Source organism: Oncorhynchus kisutch, linkage group LG25, assembly GCF_002021735.2.
Source record: "Oncorhynchus kisutch isolate 150728-3 linkage group LG25, Okis_V2, whole genome shotgun sequence".
In the NCBI taxonomy this organism is placed as follows: domain Eukaryota; kingdom Metazoa; phylum Chordata; class Actinopteri; order Salmoniformes; family Salmonidae; genus Oncorhynchus; species Oncorhynchus kisutch.
Window position 1 is genome coordinate 33,872,518 of NC_034198.2, and position 24,710 is coordinate 33,897,227.

At 41.7% G+C, this 24,710-nt stretch overlaps 1 protein-coding gene across 1 annotated transcript in view; it reads left to right on the forward strand.

The window, feature by feature from the left end:
* The window catches only part of LOC109870209 (CUB and sushi domain-containing protein 1), a 291,027-nt gene that overhangs the window by 120,059 nt on the left and 146,258 nt on the right, over positions 1-24,710 (forward strand). The window contains exons 4-5 of the mRNA XM_031804842.1: positions 9,025-9,219; positions 9,815-10,022. Coding sequence (XP_031660702.1) covers positions 9,025-9,219; positions 9,815-10,022 — 403 coding nt within the window. The remainder of the gene's footprint in view (positions 1-9,024; positions 9,220-9,814; positions 10,023-24,710) is intronic.

The window sequence follows — 24,710 nt, forward strand, 5'->3', positions numbered from 1 at the left end:
CTTTCTCTACAAGTTGAACAAGTGGATTACTCAAATCGATGGCGCCAACTAAACTGCCTTTTTGGGATATATAAAGAAGGATTTTATATACAAAATATTAAGAACACCTATCTAATATTGAGTTGCCCTCTGAACAGCCTCAATTCATCAGGTCGTGGACTCTACAAGGTGTCGAAAGCGTTCAACAGGGATGGTGGCCCATGTTGACTCCAATGCTTCCCACAGTTGTGTGACGTAGGCTGGATGTCCTTTGGCTGGTCGACCATTCTTAATACACACTGGAAACTGTTGAGTGTGAAAAACCCAGCAGCATTGTAGTACTACCATACCCCATTTAAAGGCACTTAAATCTTTTGTTTTGCCCATTCACCCTCTGAATGGCACACACACAATCCGTATCAATGGTCTCAAGGCTTGAACATCCTTCTTTAACCTGTCTCCTCTCCTTCATCTACACTGATTGAGGTGGATTTAATAATAAACACCATACATACTGTAACATGTTGTTTTCCACCAAAGGCTGTTGCTCATGATTTAATAATACTAATAATTTATGTCATTTCTATAGTGCTTTTCAAAGTACTTAATACATCATTATTGTTGGCTAGGTCAACCAATAGGGGCCAAGTCTTTGAGTGCATGCATCCTCCAAAGATGGAAAGGGACAGTTCATGGCTTGATCAGAGTAAGGTGGTCAGATAGATGGGTTGATGAAGAGTCTGGTGGCGATCTTGTAGAGGGCTATTCTGGGAACCAGCCAAGCAATGGGTGTAATTTTCTGTCTGTAGGCCTTCTTATTCTAATTTACATTTTCTCATTGTAAAATAATTTGGCCTATATTTTTTGTCTGCTTCTCAAGAATGTTGCTCATAGAATTCAAGCTATGAGATAACTATTTAATCTAAAAATCTGGAGCGTCTCAAAATCTTCACATTGTCTGTCAACTACTGCATCTTCGCTCATGTAGCCATTACAATCGTGTGTTTGTAGTAATCCCTTGATTCATGAAGAAGGCTGGGAGCCTCGTTTTGACAGTGCTAAAAAGAGACTATATTACTCCCAATACCAGTTACAGCATTTATTTCAAAATCCCAAATGGTGAAGCATCCATCCGAAGGCAGGAATAATTTATGAGGGTTTTGATTACAACCATGCTGATACATAGTGCATGCGATGTAGCCGGAAAACTGCTGCATTTCAAACTCTTTTTAAAATGTCTTCTAGATCTTATCCAATCCTGGTCATTTTACACATTTTAGGGGATGTAGGCTATGCTAATTGTGCAGCCTTACAGTTTTCTCTTCATTACACATGTGTTTATATTAACATTAGTGTATGTACGGTACCTATTCTTGTTTTGTCTAAGGCAGGACAGTACTGTGACAGAGATGGTCTGATCTACTGGTTTAGCAGTGTGCCACAGATAGTCCCACTGGTTTAGCAGTGTGCCACAGATAGTCCCACTGGTTTAGCAGTGTGACAGAGATGGTCTGATCTACTGGTTTAGCAGTGTGCCACAGATAGTCCCACTGGTTTAGCAGTGTGCCACAGATAGTCCCACTGGTTTAGCAGTGTGGCAGAGATGGTCTGATCTACTGGTTTAGCAGTGTGCCACAGATAGTCCCACTGGTTTAGCAGTGTGCCACAGATAGTCCCACTGGTTTAGCAGTGTGGCAGAGATGGTCTGATCCACTGGTTTAGCAGTGTGCCACAGATAGTCCCACTGGTTTAGCAGTGTGCCACAGATAGTCCCACTGGTTTAGCAGTGTGCCACAGATGGTCTGATCCACTGGTTTAGCAGTGTGGCAGAGATGGTCTGATCCACTGGTTTAGCAGTGTGCCACAGATAGTCCCACTGGTTTAGCAGTGTGCCACAGATAGTCCCACTGGTTTAGCAGTGTGGCAGAGATGGTCTGATCCACTGGTTTAGCAGTGTGCCACAGATAGTCCCACTGGTTTAGCAGTGTGGCAGAGATGGTCTGATCCACTGGTTTAGCAGTGTGCCACAGTTAGTCCCACTGGTTTAGCAGTGTGCCACAGATAGTCCCACTGGTTTAGCAGTGTGGCAGAGATGGTCTGATCCACTGGTTTAGCAGTGTGCCACAGATAGTCCCACTGGTTTAGCAGTGTGCCACAGATAGTCCCACTGGTTTAGCAGTGTAGCAGAGAAGGTCTGATTCATACGGGAAAGGAGGTGGGGGGAGGACTCAGCCACCAGACTGAACCTGGGGGCTTGTATCAGGCTTTCAGTACCCCATGCATTTTATTTCCAGTTAGGAACTGCAATTAGACATTTAGCTCATTCAAGCTTTAATCAGCACAGAGGTAGTTATTTCATAGGTCCACAGAACGGAGTACTAAGGAGGCAGCATTTGCATTTGGGGCATGCAGTTATTTATTTATATCGAATTACATGTATTTGAATTAAACGGGAATATCCATGACTTAGGTGCCTTAGAAGAAATGAGGGAAAAAATAAAGTGTCTAGTAAACTTGAAGCACTGTCCATCTGACTTTGAGATAATGCTGATATATATATAGTATTCTGTAATATATATAATTTGATGATGTTCTATTTCTGTCATAAAGTATCAAAATTCTATCCAGAATTCCATCAGAAGTGTAGATTAAAGCAATTCTCGGTGGTAGGGTAAAATAACATTTCCCTCTTATTTTGTGTGGCAGACTGGTCCCAAGGCTGATATGTGTTGTTTGACACAGTTGTTTAGGAGTTGACAGGATGTAACAATGCTCTTTGACAGGATGTAACAATGCTCTTTGACAGGATGTAACAATGCTCTTTGACAGGATGTAACAATGCTCTTTGACAGGATGTAACAATGCTCTTTGACAGGATGTAACAATGCTCTTTGACAGGATGTAACAATGCTCTTTGACATGATCCCTGGAAGTTGAGGTTTTGGAACGTGTCTTAAAAATCAAGAAAACTGCTACTTGCACAATGTACAATAAAATATTAATATAGTCCCTTATTTGTGTTGGGTTGTGCCGAAGTAGAGATGTTATATTCTACAAGACAGGCAATGTTTTGTTTTAAGATCGATGATGTTTTCATTTTACCCTAATGACTTTTTATTTATGTGTGAGAACATTGATGCATTCCATTCGATTTGAATTCTTTCAACTCACAAAATAAATGAATGAATGATGCATGTTTAAATACTCCAGCAACGAATTTCTAGTTACAAAGTTGTAGTTACAATGTTGTAGTTACCACTTTGTAGTTCTCCTGAAACAGAGACTTTACCACATTTAAGCTTAGTCTAATTCAAATACACTGAACAAAAATATAAACACAACACATAAAGTGTTGGTCCCATGTTTCATGAAAATCAAGAAAAGATTCCATGGGCACAAATGTGTTTACATCCCTGTTAGAGAGCATCAAATCAAATTGTATTTGTCACATACACATATTTAGCAGATGTTATTGCGGGTGAATAGAAATGGTTGTGTTTCTAGTGGCATTGACTAAAATACAGTAGAATAGAATACAGTATATACATATGAGTTGAGTAAAGTAGTATGTAAACATTATTAAAGTGACTAGTGTTCCATTATTTAAGTGGCCAGTGATTCAATGTCTATGTATATAGGGCAGCAGCCTCTAAGGTGCAAGGTTACGTAACCGGGTGGAAGCCACCTAGTGATGGCTATTTAACAGTCTGATGACCTTGAAATAGAAGCTGTTTTTCCAGTCTCTCGGTCCCAGCTTTGATACACCTGTACTGACCTCGCATGGGGTATGTGTGTAAAAGATGGCACCGGAGGAGATGATCGCCGTTTTTCTGTCTCCTAACCAATTGTGCTATTATGTGGGGTTTTTTCCGCGATAGTTGCAAACTATTTTGTACATAATGTTTCTGCAACCATATCTTACGGCAGAAAATAGCTTCTGGATATCAGGACAGCGATCACTCACCTCGGATTGGACGAAGATTTCTTCAACAACAACAACAGCAGCAAGCAGGACTCACACAATATTCTCCAAACAACCCACAGGGCAGACATCCCAATCATTCGCAAAAGGAAGCGACACAGAGGACAAAGAGCCGGATGCCTCGTCCGGACCCGCAGAATACAACTAGGAAAGCTGCAGTTACCTTCAATATTACTCGCCAACGTGCAATTATTGGACAATAAACTAGACGAGGTAAGATCACGAATATCCTACCAACAGGACATAAAAAACTGTAATATCCTATGCTTCACGGAATCGTGGCTGAATGACGACATGGATATTCAGTTAGGAAGGATACACTCTGCACCGGAAGGATAGAACAGCACACTCCGGTAAGACGAGGGGGCGGTCTGTGCATATTTGTAAACAACAGCTGGTCCACGAAATCTAAGGAAGTCTCTAGATTTTGCTCGCCTGATGTCGAGTATATTGTAATAAACTGCAGGCCAGACTACTTGCCTAGAATGTTCTCAGCTATACTTTTCGTGGCTGTTTATTTACCACAACAGACAGATGCTGGCACTAAGACAGCACTCAGTCAGCTGTATAAGGAAATAAGCAAACAGGAAACCACTCACCCAGAGGCGGCGCTCCTAGTGGCCGGAGACTTTAATGCAGGGAAACTTAAATCAGTTCTACCAAATCTCTATCAACATGTTAAATGTGCAACCAGACACAGATGTACTCCACACACAGAGACGAGAAAAAGCTCTCCCTCGCCCTCCATTTGGTAAATCCGACCACAACTCTATCCTCGTGATTCCTGCTTACAAGCAAAAATTAAAGCAGGAAGCACCAGTGACTTGGTCGATTAAAAAATGGTCAGATGAAGCAGATGCTAAACTACAGAACTGCTTTGCTATCACAGACTGGAACATGTTCCGGGATTCTTCCGATGACATTGAGGAATACACCACATCAGTCACTGGCTTTATCAATAAGTGCATTGAGGACGTCGTGCCCACAGTGACTGTACTTACATACCTCTACCAGAAGCCATGGATTACAGGCAACATTCGCACTGAGCTAAAGGGTAGAGCTGCAGCTTTCAAGGTGTGGGACTCTAACCCGGAAGCTTACACGAAATCCCGCTATGCCCTGCGACGAACCATCAAACAGGCAAAGCGTCAATACAGGGCTAAGATTGAATCATACTACACCGGCTCCGACGCTCGTCGGATGTGGCAGGGCTTGCAAACTATTACAGACTACAAAGGGAAGCACAGCCGCGAGCTGCCCAGTGACACAAGCCTACGAGACGAGCTAAATCACTTCTATGCTCGCTTCGAGGCAAACAACACTGAGGCATGCATGAGAGCGTCAGCTGTTCCGGACGACTGTGTGATCACGCTCTCTGTAGCCGACATGAGTAAGACCTTTAAACAGGTCAACATACACAAGGCTGCGGTGCCAGATGGATTACCAGGACGTGTGCTCCGGGCATGTGCTGACCAACTGGCAGGTGTCTTCACTGACATTTTCAACATGTCCCTGATTGAGTCTGTAATACCAACATGCTTCAAGCAGACCACCATAGTCCCTGAGCCCAAGAACACAAAGGCAACCTGCCTAAATGACTACAGACCCGTGGCACTCATGTCCGTAGCCATGAAGTGCTTTGAAAGGCTGGTAATGGCTCACATCAACACCATTATCCCAGAAACCCTAGACCCACTCCAATTTGCATACCGCCCAAACAGATCCACAGATGATGCAATCTCTATTGCACTCCACACTGCCCTTCCCACCTGGACAAAAGGAACACCTATGTGAGAATGCTGTTCATTGACAACAGCTCAGCGTTCAACACCATAGTACCCTCAAAGCTCATCACTAAGCTAAGGATCCTGGACTTCCTGACAGGCCGCCCCCAGGTGGTGAGGGTAGTTAGGAACACATCTGCCATGCTGATCCTCAACACTGGAGCTCCCCAGGGGTGCGTGCTCAGTCCCCTCCTGTACTCCCTGTTCACCCACGACTGCATGGCCAGGCACGACTCCAACACCATCATTAAGTTTGCTGACGACACAACAGTGGTAGTCCTGATCACCGGCAACGAAGAGAGCCTATAGGGAGGAGGTCAGAGACCTGGCCGGGTGGTGCCAGAATAACAACCTATCCCTCAATGTAATCAACACTAAGGAGATGATTGTGGACTACAGGAAAAGGAGCACCGAGCACGTCCCCATTCTCATCGACGAGGCTGTAGTGGAGCAGGTTGAGAGCTTCAAATTCCTTGGTGTCCACATCAACAACAAACTAGATTGGACCAAACACACCAAGACAGTCGTGAAGAGGGCACGACAAAGCATATTCCCCCTCAGGAAACTAAAATGATTTGGCATCGGTGTCAGAGGAATGCCCTAAAAATTGTCAAAGACCCCAGCCACCCCAGTCATAGACTGTTCTCTCTAATACCGCATGGCAAGCGGTACCGGAGTGCCAAGTTTAGGAAAAAAATGTTTTTTTTTTGGTTTTTATCTGTTCATCAGTTTATCTTATATGCATAGTCACTTTAACTATACATTCATGTACATACTACCTCAATTGGCCCGACCAACCAGTGCTCCCGCACATTGGCTAACCGGGCTATCTGCATTGTGTCCCACCACCCGCAAACCCCTCTTTTTACGCTTCTGCTATTCTCTTTTCATTATATATGCACAGTCACTTTAACAATACCTACATGTACATACTACCTCAATAAGCCTGACTAACAGGTGTCTGTATATAGCCTTGCTACTCTTTTTTCAAATGTCTTTCTACTGTTGTTTTATTTCTTTACTTACCTACACATACACACACACACACATACCTTTTTTGGCACCATTGGTTAGAGCCTGTAAGTAAGCATGTCACTGTAAGGTTTACACCTGTTGTATTCGGCGCACGTGACAAATAAACCTTAATTTGATTTGATTCTGGATGATAGCGGGCTGAACAAGCCCTGGCTCGGGTGGTTGATGTCCTTGATGATCTTTTTGGCCTTCCTGTGACATTGGGTGCTGCAGGTGTCCTGGTAGGAAGGCAGTGTGCCCCCGGTGACACTTTGGGCAGATCGCACCACCCTCTGGAGAGCACTGCGGTTGCGCGCAGTGCAGTTGCCACACCAGGTTATGATACAGCCCAACAGGATGCTCTCAATTGTGCATCTGTAAAAGTTTGTGAGGGTCTTAGGGGCCAAGCCACATTTCTTCAGCCTCACCACACTGTCTATGTGGGTGGACCATTCCAGTTTAACAGTGATGTGTACGCCGAGGAACTTGAAGCTTTCCACCTTCTCTACTGCGGTCCTGTCGATGTGGATATGGGCGTGCTCCCTCTGCTGTTTCCTGAAGTCCACGATCAGCTCCTTCATTTTGTTGCGGTTGAGGGAGAGGTCGTTTTCATGGCACCATTTGCCAAGATAATATATCCACCTAAGAAATGTGGCGTATCCAAAATCTGATTAAACAGCATGATCATTACACAGGTGCACCTTGTGCTGGGGACAATCAAAGGCCACTCTAAAATGTGTGTGCAGTTGGCATGCTGACTGCAGTAATGTCCACAAGAGCTGTTGCCAGTGAATTTAATGTTCATTTCTCAACCATAAGCCACTTCCAACATCGTGTTAGAGAATTTGGCAGTACATCCAACGGGTCTCACAACCGCACACCACATGTAACCACACCAGCCCAGGAACTCCACATCAGGCTTCTTCACCTGCGGGATCTTCTGAGACCAGCCACCAAGATAACTGATGAAACTGTAGGTTTGAAAAACCAAAGATTTCTGCACAAACTGTCAGAAACCGTCTCAGGGAAGCTCATTTGCGTGCTCGGCGTCCTCACCAAGGTCTTGACCTGGCTGCTGTTCGACGTCGTAACTGATCTTCGATGGCCACGGGCACCCTAGAGAAGTGGGCTGGCATAAGCTAAGGGCAATGAACACAATTACATTTTATCGATGGCAATTTGAATGCACAGAGATACCATGATGAGATCCTGAGGCCCCTTGCCATGCCATTCAACCGCCGCCAGCATGATAATGCATTGCCTCGTGTAGCAAGGATCTGTACACAATTCCTGGAATTATTTTTTTTTTCCAGTTCTTCCATGGCCTATATACTCAACAGACATGTCACCCATTGAACATGTTTGGGATGCAGCGTGTTCCAGTTCCCACCAATATCCAACAACTTTACACAGCCATTGAAGAAGAGTGGGACAACATTCCACAGGCCACAATCAACAGCCTGATCAACTCTATGCGAAGGAGATGTATCTCGCTGCATGAGACAAATGGTGGGCACACCATATACTGTCTGGTTTTTTGATCCACACCCCTACCAGTCAGGTGAAATCCATAGAGTTACTGATTTCCTTACATGAACCGTAACTCAGTAAAATCTTTTAAAATTGTTGCATGTTGTGTTTATATTTTTGTTCAGTGTACAAATAAAGTGGAACAGTAAATGTAACCATAAAAACTGACTAGCTGTAACGAGATTCTTCTGTTGAAGGAGAGCCGGAACAAAACGCAGTGTGGTTATTGTGATACATCTTTAATAAAGATGAAAATAGAACAATATACAAAAACAAAAAATGTGAAAAACGAAACCAGCCCTATCTGATGTAACAAACACAAAGACAGGAACAATCACCCACAAAACCCAACACAAAACAGACTACCTAAATATGGCTCCCAATCAGAGACAATGACTAACACCTGCCTCTGACTGAGAACCATATCAGGCCCAAACACAGAAACAGACAAACAAGACATCCAACATAGATTGCCCACTCAGATCACACCCTGACCAAACAAAACATAGAACATACAAAGCAAACTATGGTCTACTAACTACTAATTATCTTGGTGCTGGACCAGCATTGTGGAGTCGTGAGAGAAATAATCACTCTTGGTTCATATAATTTTTTATGCCAAAACGGGTTCACGGCACAAAACAAGTTTGGAAAGCCCTGTGCTAGACTCGACAACAGAGTAACACTGGGATCTGCCATGGAATTAAAAGTATTATATTTTGTTTTGTTTTTCAGTGCTACCAAGTCACACATGTGGAAATCCAGGGTTGATACCAAAAGGAGTAATTCATGGAACAAGGTACAACATTGGAGACAAGATCCGTTACAGTTGTCTCATGGGATATATACTGGAGGGACATGCTGCACTCACTTGTATTGTGAGTCCAGGTACCGGTGCATCGTGGGACTTTCCAGCACCATTTTGTCGGGGTAAGACACAGTTTGTAGTGTATTTACATATAATATCATATTATTTTACAATACTCTTTGGAGGGTAAGAAATTCCCTGGATCATCATTTAGTTGTGTTGATCCTGGATCATCATTTAGTTGTGTTGATCCTGGATCATCATTTAGTTGTGTTGATCCTGGATCATCATTTAGTTGTGTTGATCCTGGATCATCATTTAGTTGTGTTGATCCTGGATCTTCATTTAGTTGTGTTGATCCTGGATCATCATTTAGTTGTGTTTATCCTGGATTATCCTTGAACCTGAAGTATCAAATCATAGGTTTTAGAGGTCTTAGGAAGGTCACAAGGCAGTAGCTTCCAATGGCCACTGTTTTGGTTGTTCAACTTGCAACAACAACCACATTTATTTTACAGATTTGCCAATCTTGTGTCAGGAACAAGGCTAATCTTAGTTGCTGTAAAACCTTCATCTCTTACTAGTAAATATTTGTCCACTCAATAGGAGCTGAAATAACAGAGAGTCAGGACTCAGTCGAGACTGATTTATTTTAGAAGAGCAAGTTGTGACCCAGTCAGTAATGCAATTGTCTCTCACTTATTTTCTTAATTTTAGCTGAAGGAGCTTGTGGTGGGACATTGAGGGGAACAACAGGGACAATATCGAGTCCACACTTCCCCTCAGAGTATGAGAATAATGCAGACTGCACATGGAGTATTCTGGCTGAACCAGGGGACACCATCGCCCTAGTCTTCAGCGATTTCCAGCTGGAAGACAGATACGACTTCCTGGAGATAAGTGGGACTGAGGCACCATCAATATGGTAAGTAATTAACAAACACAATATAATTAAAGCACCTAATTCCTTGTATTCTAATGGTGGCAACTGTCATGGCATCACTGCTCTGCTGATTGCTAGCAAAGTAATTTATGGTGATTCACAAATGTATGAAAGCTATTTAAGTTAGTGTTTTTGTGTTATACGGTTGATCCCAGTATGTCAATAACAGACCTTTATTTTCCATTGAGAGAATGCAAAGATGAGTCACTAAAGTTGTACAGGACCTCACACCACTTTTGGAGAATAGATCATAATGTTTAAGTTTGTCCTGTCAAGAGCTGAGACATTTCAGGTCTTGAAACATGACACTTCAATAACCGGTTCATTTGAGAATTCCTTGACAAAATAATATTCAAGGCCTATTGTCAACGGAATGCTACTGCAATGCAGAGCACTATAGTGTGTTCTGAGGAGAATGGGATGAAATATCTGTATTTAAACATACATACACAGCCTGTGAAGACTGTTGAATAGGCTTCCATTTCTGTTAGGGAATTCCATTTAAAAACAATGTGTCCATTTTAGGACACCCTCATTCCAACGTCCTTCACACTAGTTGTGGTAACTTGACAAGGAATGCCCACACGCATTTCAATATTACTTTCCTTTACTTTCAACTTAAGAAATAAAAGGTGTACAGCCATGTACAAACGGTGCAAATACAGCTAAACGATACAGCCCTCTCAACATGTGGTAGAGTCACATTCTACAGATCCGTCGGGGTGATGACATCCTCCAAGGGGAAAGGTCACAGTCATTGCCAATAATAACCATGCACACATGAATAGCAATCATACTATACAGCAGGTAAGTACAATACATATTCAGTGTAATTATTTGTAGTGTCCACACTATAACACTAGTGATCACCACCAATATGGAAAATCTGTATAAATGTCAGTAAAAATGTTCAGTACAATATCGATATCATATTAGTTTCATGATATAATGGCCTATAATGGCCTAGCAGTTAGAGTTTTTTGACCAGTAACCGAAATGTGGCTGGTTCGAATACCTGAGCCGACAAGGTGAAAAATCTGCCAATGTGTCCTTGAGCAAGGCACTAACCCCTAATTTGTTCCAAGTGTGCCGTACTACTATGACCCTGTACAACAATACATTTCACTGCACCTATCTGGTGTATGTGACAATAAAATATATTTTTGTATATATATTTGTATTATTTATTTATATTTTTATGAATATCTGCATTACTGCACCATCTCATGATACAATGGGGTCCATAACTATTGATGAAGAGCAAAAAGACTGGATATAATAAATAATATTGTATACTCCAAAAAGTTGGGAAATTCTGAGAAATATTTTGTTAATGAGTAAAATTAAAATTAAATGGTCAAAATGATGGCACCCCTGTTTTCAGGCTAATGACACTGAATCCTTTTCTTAAAATGTTTTATGTGTTTGGAGGACACATTGGGGGGGGGGGGGGGATCTTAGACCATTCTTCCATACAGAATATTTCCAGATAATGGATATCCATTCTCTGTGCTTATGGACTGCCATCATGGACTGCCATCATGGACTGCCATCTAGAATTCAAACCGCAGGTTTTCAATGGGTTTCAAGCCCTGTTGAAAGTCCCAAGTACATTTCTGCATATTCTTTGAATATTATTTGAAATGTTATTTGTTAGAAATATATATTTTAAAGGAATAGTTTTGCCAGATTGAAACAAGAGTTTAGCTCACGGTATAGGGTTGACTTTAAAGCTGGGGGACAAATGTAAATGTATTACTATTCACATTAAAAATCTTTAGATATGACTTTCCCAAAGCAACAAAATAGCTAGGACTTTACAATGATGGTGAAAACGAGGGAAAATGTTGGGGTTAAATGGTTTAAAATTGTTTTAATGAAAACACACTGCTATTGAAATGTTTAACATGGTTTAGATTAGTTACAGCATAGATGTATTTGAGCCAACTGTTAAATGTAGTGTTTTATCAAACATACGCATATAATGTCTGAAGGGCATGAAAGGCACTCTATTCGTGGAACAACTATATCTAATTAGCAACATGTAGTATTTGCTTTGACTCACAAGTAATATTTATACTGAATAGTATAATTTTTCTGGACTTCAACAAACCACTAGACTTATTTTATCAAAGGTTTGAGGAACTTTTCTGAATATGCTTCTGCCAAACCCACCACTGATGTGGATGGCATTATAGCACTATTTTCATGTCATCTGACCATGACATGAAAATAGAGCTCTTTGGCCATGCACCCCAGTGGTGGGTTGGCGTCAAAAAACAGCAGCATGTTTGCTTTCAGTATGTGTTTTGTTTGCACACAGCTGGGTGATCAATTACATCCGATGCAGTAAACAGCATAATATAATTATGGCAAATTAATTGGTAGTTATGTCACATAATATCCCATTTACAATAGAGCAACCATCTCACATCTGTATATGTAGTTAGAATTCAATAAGAGGGGTTTCTCTCTCATTTAAAGAGAGGCAAAAAAGCATTTCGATTATTATTTTTGTCTGTCATAGTTGAAGTGTACCTATGATGAAAATTACAGGCCTCTCTCATCTTTTTAAGTGGGAGAACTTGCACAATTGGTGGCTGACTAAATACTTTTTTTGCCCCACTGTACATGTAAGTTCAGCAAAAAAATAAACGTCCTCTCACTGTCAACTGCGTTCATTTTCAGCAAACTTAACATGTGTAAATATTCGTACATAACAAGATTCAACAACTGAGACATAAACTGAACAAGTTCCACAGACATGTGACTAACAGAAATGGAATGTGTCCCTGAACAAAGGGGGGGGGGGGGGGGGGGGGGGGGTCAAAATTAAAAAGTAACAGTATCTGGTGTGGCCACCAGCTGCATTAATTACTGCAGTGCATCCCCCCCTCATGGACGGCACCAGATTTGCCAGTTCTTGCTGTGAGATGTTACCCCACTCTTCCACCAAGGCACCTGCAAGTGCCCGGAAATTTCTGTGGGGAATGGCCCTAGCCCTCACCCTCCGATCCAACAGGTCCCAGACGTGCTCAAAGGGATTGAGATCCGGGCTCTTCACTGGCCATGGCAGAACACTGACATTCCTGTCTTGCAGGAAATCACGCACAGAACGAGCAGAATTGCTGGTGGCATTGTCATGCCAGTGACACAGCGCCCCAGACCATGACGGACCCTCCACCTGAAAATGTATCCCGCTCCAGACTACAGACCTCGGTGTAACGCTCATTCTTTCGACAAAAACCACGAATCTGACCTTCACCCCTGGTGAGACAAAACCGTGACTTGTCAGTGAAGATCGCTTTTTGCCAGTCCTGTCTGGTCCAGCGATGGTGGGTTTGTGCCCATAGGCGACGTTGTTGCCGGTGATGTCTGGTGAGGACCTTCCTTACAACAAGCCTACAAACCCTCAGTCCAGCCTCTCTCAGTCTATTGCGGACAACCTGAGCACTGATGGAGGGATTGTGCGTTCCTGGTGTAACTCAGGCAGTTGTTGTTGTACCTGTCCCACATGTGTGATGTTCAGATGTACCGATCCTGTGCAGGTGTTGTTAAATGTGGTCTGCCACTGTGAGGACGATCAGCTGTCCGCCCTGTCTCCCTGTAGCGCTGTCTTAGGCATCTCACATTGCAATTTATTGCCCTGGTCACATCTGCAGTCCTCATGCCTCCTTGCAGCATTCCTAAGGAACGTTCTCACAGATGAGCAGGGACCTTGGGCATCTTTCCTTTGGTGTTTTTCAGAGTCAGTAGAAAGGCCTCTTTAGTGTCCTAAGGTTTCATAACTCTGACCTTACTTGCCTACCATCTGTAAGCTGTTATTGTCTTAACGACTGTTCCACAGGTGCATGTTCATTAATTGTTTATGGTTCATTGAACAAGCATGGGAAACAGTGTTTAAACCCTTTACAATGACGATCTGTGAAGTTATTTGCATTTTTATTGATGATCTTTGAAAGACAGGGTCCTGAAAAAGAGACTTTTCTTTTTTGCTGACTTTATATTGACACTTCACATGGAGTTGACAGTGTGACATGGTGAGGTTGGACCCAGGTGCAGAGAAGAAACCAGACAAGGAATCAGTGGTTAAAGATAAACATAATACTTTACTGAGAAACAGTAGCCACAGGATCACAGTACACTTGGGGGGAAAAAACAGCAAACACTAAGTCTCAATTCAAGCTTCTGCAAAGGACCACATAAAACACACCTCTTTTAACAATAATAATAACACACGCCTGAGTCCAATAAAAGTCTCTAGGGCGGTCTCTGCCGCCCCCTGGCGCCAGGAGGAACCATGTCAGACGGGCTGCTTCTGTCTGAATTAATTAAACTCAGACAAATGAATACGATTATAAAAGATCATATATTGGTCACTGATACGTCATTGACACAAGAGGTGAGGACGTGTGATTGATATACAAACAGACATGAAGGAATGAGACTTGGTGAACAAGATTGACAGGTGGTCAAATTCCTGTATTGATGCCTGATACATATCATGCTCTTAGGGAGCTCCCTGAAAGGCTTTCCTGAAGCAATTTCCACCACATGATCCTGGCAGGCAGGTGCCTGACAAGCTGTCATGCCAGATTTTGTCACTCTTCATAGCACAATAAATATGTTCATTTCATTATTGAACTCTTTAGCCAATGTGAAGATAATTTATTTAATTCATACATGTGATTCAAATTAAACCAATAATACTATAATTTGGTGGGTGCTTATATTTGTTCCTATTTCACACATGTACAAGTGTGTATTAATACACATGTGAATTGGAATTATATATATTTTTATATCCCAACTCTCCCTGAGACACCGTCAGCACAAGGGATATTTTCGACTTGAGCTGTTAAAATCAATGTTGATGTCACCCAAATGGCATATTCGCTTCGAAAGGGTATTTTCAGAAGTTTCGAAAGCTTGCTTAAAGTGGAACTGACAGCATTTTATCAACATGGAATCTTATTAAAATCTGTTCAAATACATCCTCAGGAAGGATGACACCATTTTTTCTGTAAATCATGCAGCGCATTATGTCAAGTTTGCAGATTTTAGAGAAACAACAAATGTCGGTACATATAAGTGTCTTATATCGGCTGAAGGCTTAAATTCTTGTTAATATAACTGTACTGTCCAATTTTCAGTAGCTATTACTGCAAAAAAATGCCATGCTATTGTTTGAGGAGAGCTCCTAACAAGAAAACACTTTTTTCACCGGGATAGGTTTGATAAATTCACCTCTGAAGGTGAAATGTGTGTACTTACATTCTGAAATCTTGCTCTGATTTATCATCCAAAGGGTCCCAGAGATAACAGGAAGTGTCGTTTTGTTAGATAAAATCCTTTTTCATATCGTAAAAAGGTCCAGATAGCATGCTCGATTGATTTTGTATTTCAACTCGTTCAATTTGCAAAGAAAGGAATCTGTGAAAATCTCACCCTAAACGTTGTTTCAACGAGTCCAATCACATTCGTATGTATTCCTTGGAGAGCCTAGAAGGTAACAAGACTTCACTATATCATTAGGGGTGTAGTATATCCTATAGGACACCATATTTGGTTAGAGAGCAACACCTTCATGGCACGCCGATGGCGCGGGAAGTCATCACTTGAACGACTGTATCGTTGTCAAATAAGCACCAATCGGAGTCAAACAAAGCTAGATAGACAGCCAATGAGCTGGGCTTTACGGGAGCTTTACGACATCCAGAAAATGTCAAATGTAGCTACTAACCTTGTATGACAGCATACCTTCTAATTTTGGACTAAAATTATAAGGATATTCAGAGTTATGAAAACTGGTTGTTTTGCAAATGTTGAACTTATAATATGGCTACTAATACTTGGAAAGCTCAATCAAAGTCCAAGTATACAGATTTGATGATATTCTTGCAAAAAAATGTAAGATGAATACGAATGTCTCCTTCACGATCTGCCCAAATGTACCTGGGGACTTCACACTAAAAGTATTGTCGTTCACTCATACTTCAAGTTATCCATCTGAAACTTTGCACACACACTGCTGCCATCTCATGTACACTATCATAATTACAACCAGATTAATGGCTAGAACTGTGAACTTTCTCTGCATTTCAAAGATTGTGGTAGAAAAAGATTGGTTGGTTTTTCTTAGTATTTTCTTCTACCAGATCTATTGTGTTATATTCTCCTACATTCAATTTACATTTCCACAAACTTCAAAGTGTTTCCTTTGAAATGGTACCAAGAATATGCATATCCTTGCTTCAGGGCCTGAGCTACATGCAGTTAGATTTGGATATGTCATTTTGGAGAAAATTGAAAAAAAGGGGACCATCCCTAAGAAGCTTTGACTAAAAGGCATTTGTGAAAATGATCTAGAAATATAGTGTGGGAAAAAGGCTGTGCTTTTGGACAAGTAATAGACACTGCAGTAAATACACCCTAATAAAAACATCTGTCTTATCCAGGACCTGGAGTCTCCGCAGACCGGTGCGCCATAGCCAATCAGAGCTACGGTAGGCCTTTATGCAAACAAGCCATTTGCCACACAGGCCTGCCATCATTCACTGAACTGGACTGTGTGTTTACAGGAAGTTGCAACAGCGAGACTTTAGATCATTAGAACGCATTCGGCAAAAGCCACAAAATACACCTGAATGAATTTCTGCAAATATGTTGCTAAGTCCTCTTACGTTTGGGAACTTTACAGTCCTATTGATCAAACAACCATAAAAAGGTAGGCTATCTTTCCCTATATAAACATCAACAACATCAAGATCAACAACTACTGCTAGCCAGAGCAATATGAGCTAAAATCTAAAGAAAGGTACATCATGCCGGAAACCCTAGGCCCACTCCAATTCGCAAGTACACACTCTTGAGGGGCCCCAGTGTTAAGGATCAGCATGGCAGAAGTGTTGCTTTTTTTTCACCTTTATTTAACCAGGTAGGCTAGTTGAGAACAAGTTCTCATTTACAACTGCGACCTGGCCAAGATAAAGCATAGCAGTGTGAACAGACAACAACACAGAGTTACACATGGAGTAAACAATTAACAAGTCAATAACACAGTAGGAAAAAAATGGTCTATATACATTGTGTGCAAAGGGCATGAGGAGGTAGGCAATAAATAGGCCATAGGAGCGAATAAGTACAATTTAGCAGATTAACACTGGAGTGATAAATGATCAGATGATCATGTGCAAGTAGAGATACTGGTGTGCAAAAGAGCAGAAAAGTAAATAAATAAAAACAGTATGGGGATGAGGTAGGTCAATTGCGTGGGCTATTTACAGATGGACTATGTACAGCTGCAGCGATCGGTTAGCTGCTCAGATAGCAGATGTTTAAAGTTGGTGAGGGAAATAAAAGCATCTAACTTCAGTGATTTTTGCAATTCATTCCAGTCACAGGCAGCAGAGAACTGGAAGGACAGGCGGCCAAATGAGGTGTTGGCTTTAGGGATGATCAGTGAGATACACCTGCTGGAGCGAGTGCTACGGGTGGGTGTTGCCATCGTGACCAGTGAACTGAGATAAGGCGGAGCTTTACCTAGCATGGACTTGTAGATGACCTGGAGCCAGCGGGTCTGACGACGAATATGTAGCGAGGGCCAGCCGACTAGAGCATACAGGTATAAGGTGCTTTAGTAACAAAGCGGATGGCACTGTGATAAACTGCATCTAGTTTGCTGAGTAGAGTATTGGAAGCTATTTTGTAGATGACATCACCGAAGTCGAGGATCGGTAGGATAGTCAGTTTTACTAGGGTAAGTTTGGCGGCGTGAGTGAAGGAGGCTTTGTTGCGAAATAGAAAGCCGACTCTAGATTTGATTTTGGATTGGAGATGTTTGATATGAGTCTGGAAGGAGAGTTTACAGTCTAGCCAGACACCTAGGTACTTATAGATGTCCACATATTCTAGGTCGGAACCATCCAGGGTGGTGATGCTAGTCGGGCGTGCGGGTGCAGGCAGCGAACGGTTGAAATGCATGCATTTGGTTTTACTAGCGTTTAAGTGTAGTTGGAGGCCACGGAAGGAGTGTTGTATGGCATTGAAGCTCGTTTGGAGGTTAGATAGCACAGTGTCCAAGGAAGGGGCAGAAGTATACAGAATGGTGTCGTCTGCGTAGAGGTGGATCAGGGAATCGCCCGCAGAAAGAGCAACATAATTTGTATATACAGAGAAAAGAGTCGGCGCGAGAATTTAACCCTGTGGTACCCCCATAGAGACTGCCAGAGGACCGGACAACATGCCCTCCGATTTGACACACTGAACTCTGTCTGCAAAGTAGTTGGTGAACCAGGCAGGGCAGTCATTAGAAAAAACGAGGCTACTGAGTCTGCCGATAAGAATATGGTGATTGACAGAATCGAAAGCCTTGGCCAGGTCGATGAAGACTGCTGCACAGTACTGTCTTTTATCGATGGCGGTTATGATATCGTTTAGTACCTTGAGCGTGGCTGAGGTGCACCCGTGACAGGCTCGGAAACCGGATTGCACAGCGGAGAAGGTACGGTGGGATTCGAGATGGTCAGTGATCTGTTTGTTGACTTGGCTTTCGAAGACCTTAGATAGGCAGGGCAGGATGGATATAGGTCTGTAACAGTTTGGGTCCAGGGTGTCTCCCCTTTTGAAGAGGGGGATGACTGTGGCAGCTTTCCAATCCTTGGGGATCTCAGACGATACGAAAGAGAGGTTGAACAGGCTGGTAATAGGGGTTGCGACAATGGCGGCGGATAGTTTCAGAAATAGAGGGTCCAGATTGTCAAGCCCAGCTGATTTGTATGGGTCCAGGGGGCGGCCCGTCAAGAAGTCCAGGATCCAATTGCAAAGGGAGGTGTTAAGTCCCAGAGTCCTTAACTTAGTGATGAGCTTCGTGGGCACTATGGTGTTGAACACTGAGCTATAGTCAGTGAACAGCATTCTCACATAGGTGTTCCTTTTGTCCAGGTGAGAAAGGGCAGTGTGGAGTGTGATTGAGATTGCATCATCTGTGGATCTGTTGGGGTGGTGGGTGAATTGGAGTGTGTCTAGGGTGTCCGGGAGGATGCTGTTGATGTGAGCCATGACCAGCCTTTCAAAGCACTTCATGGCTACCGATTTGAGTGCCACGGACTGTAATCATTTAGGCAGGTTACCTTCACTTCCTTGGGCACAGGGACTATGGTGGTCTGCTTAAAACATGTAGGTATTACAGACTCAGTCAGGGAGAGGTTGAAAATGTCAGTGAAGACATTTGACAGTTGGTCTGCACATGATTTGAGTACACATCCTGGTAATCAGTCTAGCCCAGCAGCTTAGTGAATGTTGGTCTGTTTAACTTATCTCGGGTAGGGGGCACTATTTTCACCTCTGGATGAAAATCTTGCCCAAAGTAAACTACCTGCCACTCAGGCCCAGAAGCTAGGATATGCATATATTTGAATAGAAAATGTTCTAAAGTTTCCAGAACTGTTAAAATATTGTCTGTGAGTATAACAGAACTGATTTGGCAAGGGAAAACCTGAAAAAAATCCATCCAGGACGTAGGATTGTTTTATTTTTGTCATTTCTATTCAATGCCATTACAGTATCCATTGACTTAGGACTCAAATTGCAATTCCTATGCCTTCCACTAGATGTCAGCAGTCTTTAGAAATTGTGTCAGGCTTGTATTCTGAAAAATGAGGGAGTAAGACCAGTCTGAATGAGTGGACCCTACAGTGTCACAGAGCTTTTTCATGCGCAATCCCGAGAGTGCACCTTTCTTGTTTACCTTTTATATTGACAACGTAATTGTCCGGTTGAAATATTATTGATTATTTACGCTAAAAACAACCTGAGGATTGAATATAAACATCATTTGACATGTTTCTATGAACTTTACGGATACAATTTGGATTTGTTGTCTGCCTGTTGTGACTGCATTTGAGCCTGTGGATTACTGAAGAAAACGCGCAAACAAAACAGAGGTTTTTGGATATAAAGAGAGACTTTATCGAACTAAACTAACATCTATTGAGTAAATTAATGTCTTCTGAGTGCAGCCATATGAAGACCATCAAAGGTAAGTGATTAATTGTATCTCTATTTCTGACTTGTGTAACTCTTCTACTTGGCTGGTTACTGTTTGTAATGATTTGTCTGCTGGGCTATGTTCTCAGATAATCGCATGGTATGCTTTCACCGTAAAGCCTTTTTGAAATCTGACACCGTGGTTGGATTAACAAGAAGTTAATCTTTAAACCTATGTATAACACTTGAATGTTTTCTGCATTTTTATAATCAGTATTTCTGTTTTTGAATTTGGCACTCTGCAATTTCACTGGATGTTGGTCAGGTGGGACGCTACCGTCCCACGTACCCTAGTGAGGTTAAAGGTTTTGTTCACATCGGCTACCGAGAGCGTTATCACACAGTCATCCAGAACAGCTGGTGTTCTCGTGCATGCTTCAGTGTTGCTTGCCTCGAAAAGAGCATAAATTCCTAGCCTTAAATCCGTCTGTTTTTGTCCAATATATTGAGTCATTGAAAATTAAACAGTGCATCCCGAATGGAGGCAGCAAACAATGTTTTTTTAAATGTATTTTCAAAAGTTGGTTTTGTAGCATAAACTGGTATTTTATATTTTTGACTGATATTATGACTTTGTTTGTTTCATATCTGCAAAGCAGTTAAAACACTCTCAGTTCCACTATAAATTACACAGCACACAATACAGTATGAGTATCAATTGTGTCCCTGAAGCATCATTAGTCACTTAGCAATGGATATGAAGGAGATGTGTCAAGTGCTTCCATGGCGACAAATTATGTCATGTGACACCTTTTAACCAACTAAGTTCAGACTAGGATATGATCATCAGAAACATACTGTATTTGACAGAAGCCACAATGACCCAACTCCCTTTATGTATGGCTCTATTTGTCAGCTGTCATGCCAATCATGTTATTGTGCAAAAAAGTTTTGAAGGTGATAGAGGTCTTATAAACTCTCAGGCAGAATAATGGATGTTGAATGCATTTGACACCTCATGTGAGACAACAGATATTTTTGATTAATGTGTATGGACAGCAAGTTTTGCACAACCATTGTAAGGTACACTCTTAAGAAAAAGAAGAACCTAAAAGGGTTCTTCTTCTGTCCCCATAGAAGAACCTTCGGAAGAACCCTATTTGGTTCCAGGAAGAACCCATTTAGGTTCCATGTAGAACTTTTAAATAGGGTTCTACATGGAACCCAAAAGGTTTCTACCTGGAACCAACAATGATTATTCTATGTAGACAGCCGAAGAACCCTGTTGGAATCCTTTTTTCTAAGAGTACAGCAGCATATTTCCTTTTAATTCTTGCTCCTTTTCCTTGTGCCTGCTTTACTATGCTGCTGTACTCAGAGAAAAAGGGTTCCAAAAGGGTTATTTGACTGTCTCCATAGAATATCCCTTTTGGGTTCCATGTAGAACCTTTACAGAGGGTTCTACATGGAACCCAAAAAGAGTTCTACCTGGAACCAAAAAATATTATTCTATGGGGACAGCCGAAGAACCCTTTTGGAACCCCTTTTTCTAAGAGTGTAGTGTCCAACTGTTGAGTAATTGTTCTGCCTTGAAGTGTGATCAAAACGTTATTATATTTAATCCATGGGATTTTGTCATATGACGATGTGTAGAATGTGCGTGGAAGGTTCTCCATTGTCATCAAATACTAGTAAAAGTCATCAGTGTAGATATGTTTGTCCTCATGACCTTTCATACATTGTGTTTCCAAAGCTGAATTAACAATATAATAACTACTGTATAAAATAAAAGCCCTCCTTTTCTTTAAAATGTTGCACCCACTTCACATTGGTTTTCAGACAATCATGATCTCATAACTACTACTACTCAATCAAATTATAAGGTTATAAAGCCATTATAAACTATTGCCCCCCACCCCCCCCCCCCTATAATGTAAAATAGATTGACAAACAAGGATTTTAATGATTGTATAATAGATAGATCATACATTTCATTCTAACAAAACCTCCCTTGCATTGTCTTGGATTGAAGGTCCAGCCGAAGTTGGCACAGGACAGTGAGCGAATAGCAATTACTGCTGAGTGGTGTTTGGGTTTTTTCTCAATTTCTTTTTTAACAGTGTTGTTCATTGGAGTGTGAAAACTAGGCTGAGAGGAAGAGGCAGTCTGAGCAGAAATAAGGCAAAGGTCTTCCCAATACAAGGCACAAGGAAAAGGAGCAAGAATTAAAAGTAAATTGCTGCTGTACTTGAAATAACCACTGTGTTTTTAGTACTGTTTGTGAAGATTTAAGAGTTGGCTAATGAACAGGTATTGGTTTCAGTTGCTGGGAGGCTATTGAAATAAACAGAGATTGAACTGGACTTAAAATGCCTGAGGTGTTTGGTGGAACAATCATGTGTCCATGGTCTGAGGTACTTTACCTAAATTGCTTCACCTGCAGCGACCCACTCCATCACCAAAGCTGCTTCCCATAAAGACTTCATTATGATCGGGAAATACAGATAGCACAGCATGTCGGTAAAGATTGATTTGAAAGATAACTGTACTGTCACCTCCCAAATTATTGGCACCCTTGATAAAGATGAGCAAAAGAAAGACTGTATCAAATAAATAATACAAATAGCCAGCTATATTGCGTGCTCAACAAATGTGAAAATTACATTATTTTAGACTAATACAATTACTCAGAGAAAAAAAATCCAAAGTAGACTCCAGATGTATAATGCATACTCAAGGATTCTTCATCCTCCAGGGTTCTTCATCCAGGGTTCTTTATACTCCAGGGTTATTCATCCCCCAGGGTTCTTCATTCAGGTGTCGTGTCTTTGGCTTTGCCGGATTAAGTGATATGACATGCTATTCTATAAAATCCTTTCTCTGTAATTAATATTACCTGATTGAGCTAATCATGTAAATGTAATTAACTAGAAAGTCGGGGCACCACGAAATAGTGTTTATAGAGCTGTTATCTTCCAAATAAACTCTGAAAGACCTAGTAATATTTTACATTAATAGCAGTCAATATTAATTGTCACCTTATCATCTGAAAGTTGTACATTCTTGGTCTTCACGAACCCTGGCTAACGAGTTGAATCAGCAATACAAAATTGGGTTTAATTATTTATTTACTAAACACCTAACTAATCATACAGAATTACATACACACAGAATGCAAATTATGTCATACAGAAAACGTCCCTGGTGGATGGAGCCGACATAATTTCTGGTTACACAAAGGAAAGGGGGTCGGGTTTGAGTGAAAGAGGGGGAAGACTGAGGAACAAAGGGAGAAGCCATGCTATCGTAAATACAGTATCTTATGCATTCGAAATTAACGCTTCGGTAGGTTGGTAGTAGATGCTGGCCGTATTGGCCAACAGAGATCTTCCTGTCCTCGGGAAGAATGTCTCTGGTGGTAAATTGGATACGTTGTAGTATCGTCGCTGTGTGTTAGACTGGATACGTCGTCCATCCTTTCCTAGCACATGTTTACAGCGGCCACTACTAACTCAACGGCTAGGATGTCTCACTTCTTTAGTGAATAAGAGTTCAAAGTTCATACCATTCACAACCAAAGCTCACGCTGAGGTTGGCTTAGTTCTGTAGTTGACATGTTAGTCCTTTTTAACGTATGGACCGTCGTCCTATCGTCCTCGGAACAGAAGGTTACATTTACAGAAAGGGCTTATACAGTGGGGCAAAAAAGTATTTAGTCAGCCACCAATTGTGCAAGTTCTCCCACTTAAAAAGATGAGAGAGGCTTGTACTTTTCATCATAGGTACACTTCAACTATGACAGACAAAATTAGGGAAAATCCAAAAAATCCAGAAAATCATATTGTAGGATTTTTTATGAATTTATTTGCAAATTATGGTGGAAAATAAGTATTTGGTCAATAACAAAAGTTTCAAATATACTTTTTTGGAAATGACAGAGGTCAAACGTTTTCTGTAAGTCTTCCCAAGGTTTTCACACATTGTTGCTGGTATTTTGGCCCATTCCTCCATGCATATCTCCTCTAGAGCAGTGATCTTTTGGGGCTGTTGCTGGGCAACACGGACTTTCAACTCCCTCCAAAGATTTTCTATGGGGTTGAAATCTGGAGACTGGCTAGGCCACTCCAGGACCTTGAAATGCTTCTTACGAAGCCACTCCTTCGTTGCCCGGGTGGTGTGTTTGGGATCATTGTCATGCTGAAAGACCCAGCCACGTTTCATCTTCAATGCCCTTGCAGATGGAAGGAGGTTTTCACTCAATCTCACAATACATGGCCCCATTCATTCTTTCCTTCACACGGATCAGTCGTCCTGGTCCCTTTGCAGAAAAACAGCCCCAAAGCATGATGTTTCCACCCCCATGCTTCACAGTAAGTATGGTGTTCTTTGGATGCAACTCAGCATTCTTTGTCCTCCAAACACGACAAGTTAAGTTTTTACCAAATGTTATATTTTGGTTTCATCTGACCATATGATATTCTCCAAATCTTCTTCTGGATCATCCAAATGCTCTCTAGCAAACTTCAGACGGGCCTGGACATGTACTGGCTTAAGCAGGGGGACACGTCTGGCACTGCAGGATTTGAGTCCCTGGCGGCGTAGTGTGTTACTGATGGTAGGCTTTGTTATTTTGGTCCCAGTTCTCTGCAGGTCATTCACTAGGTCTCCCCCGTGTGGTTCTGG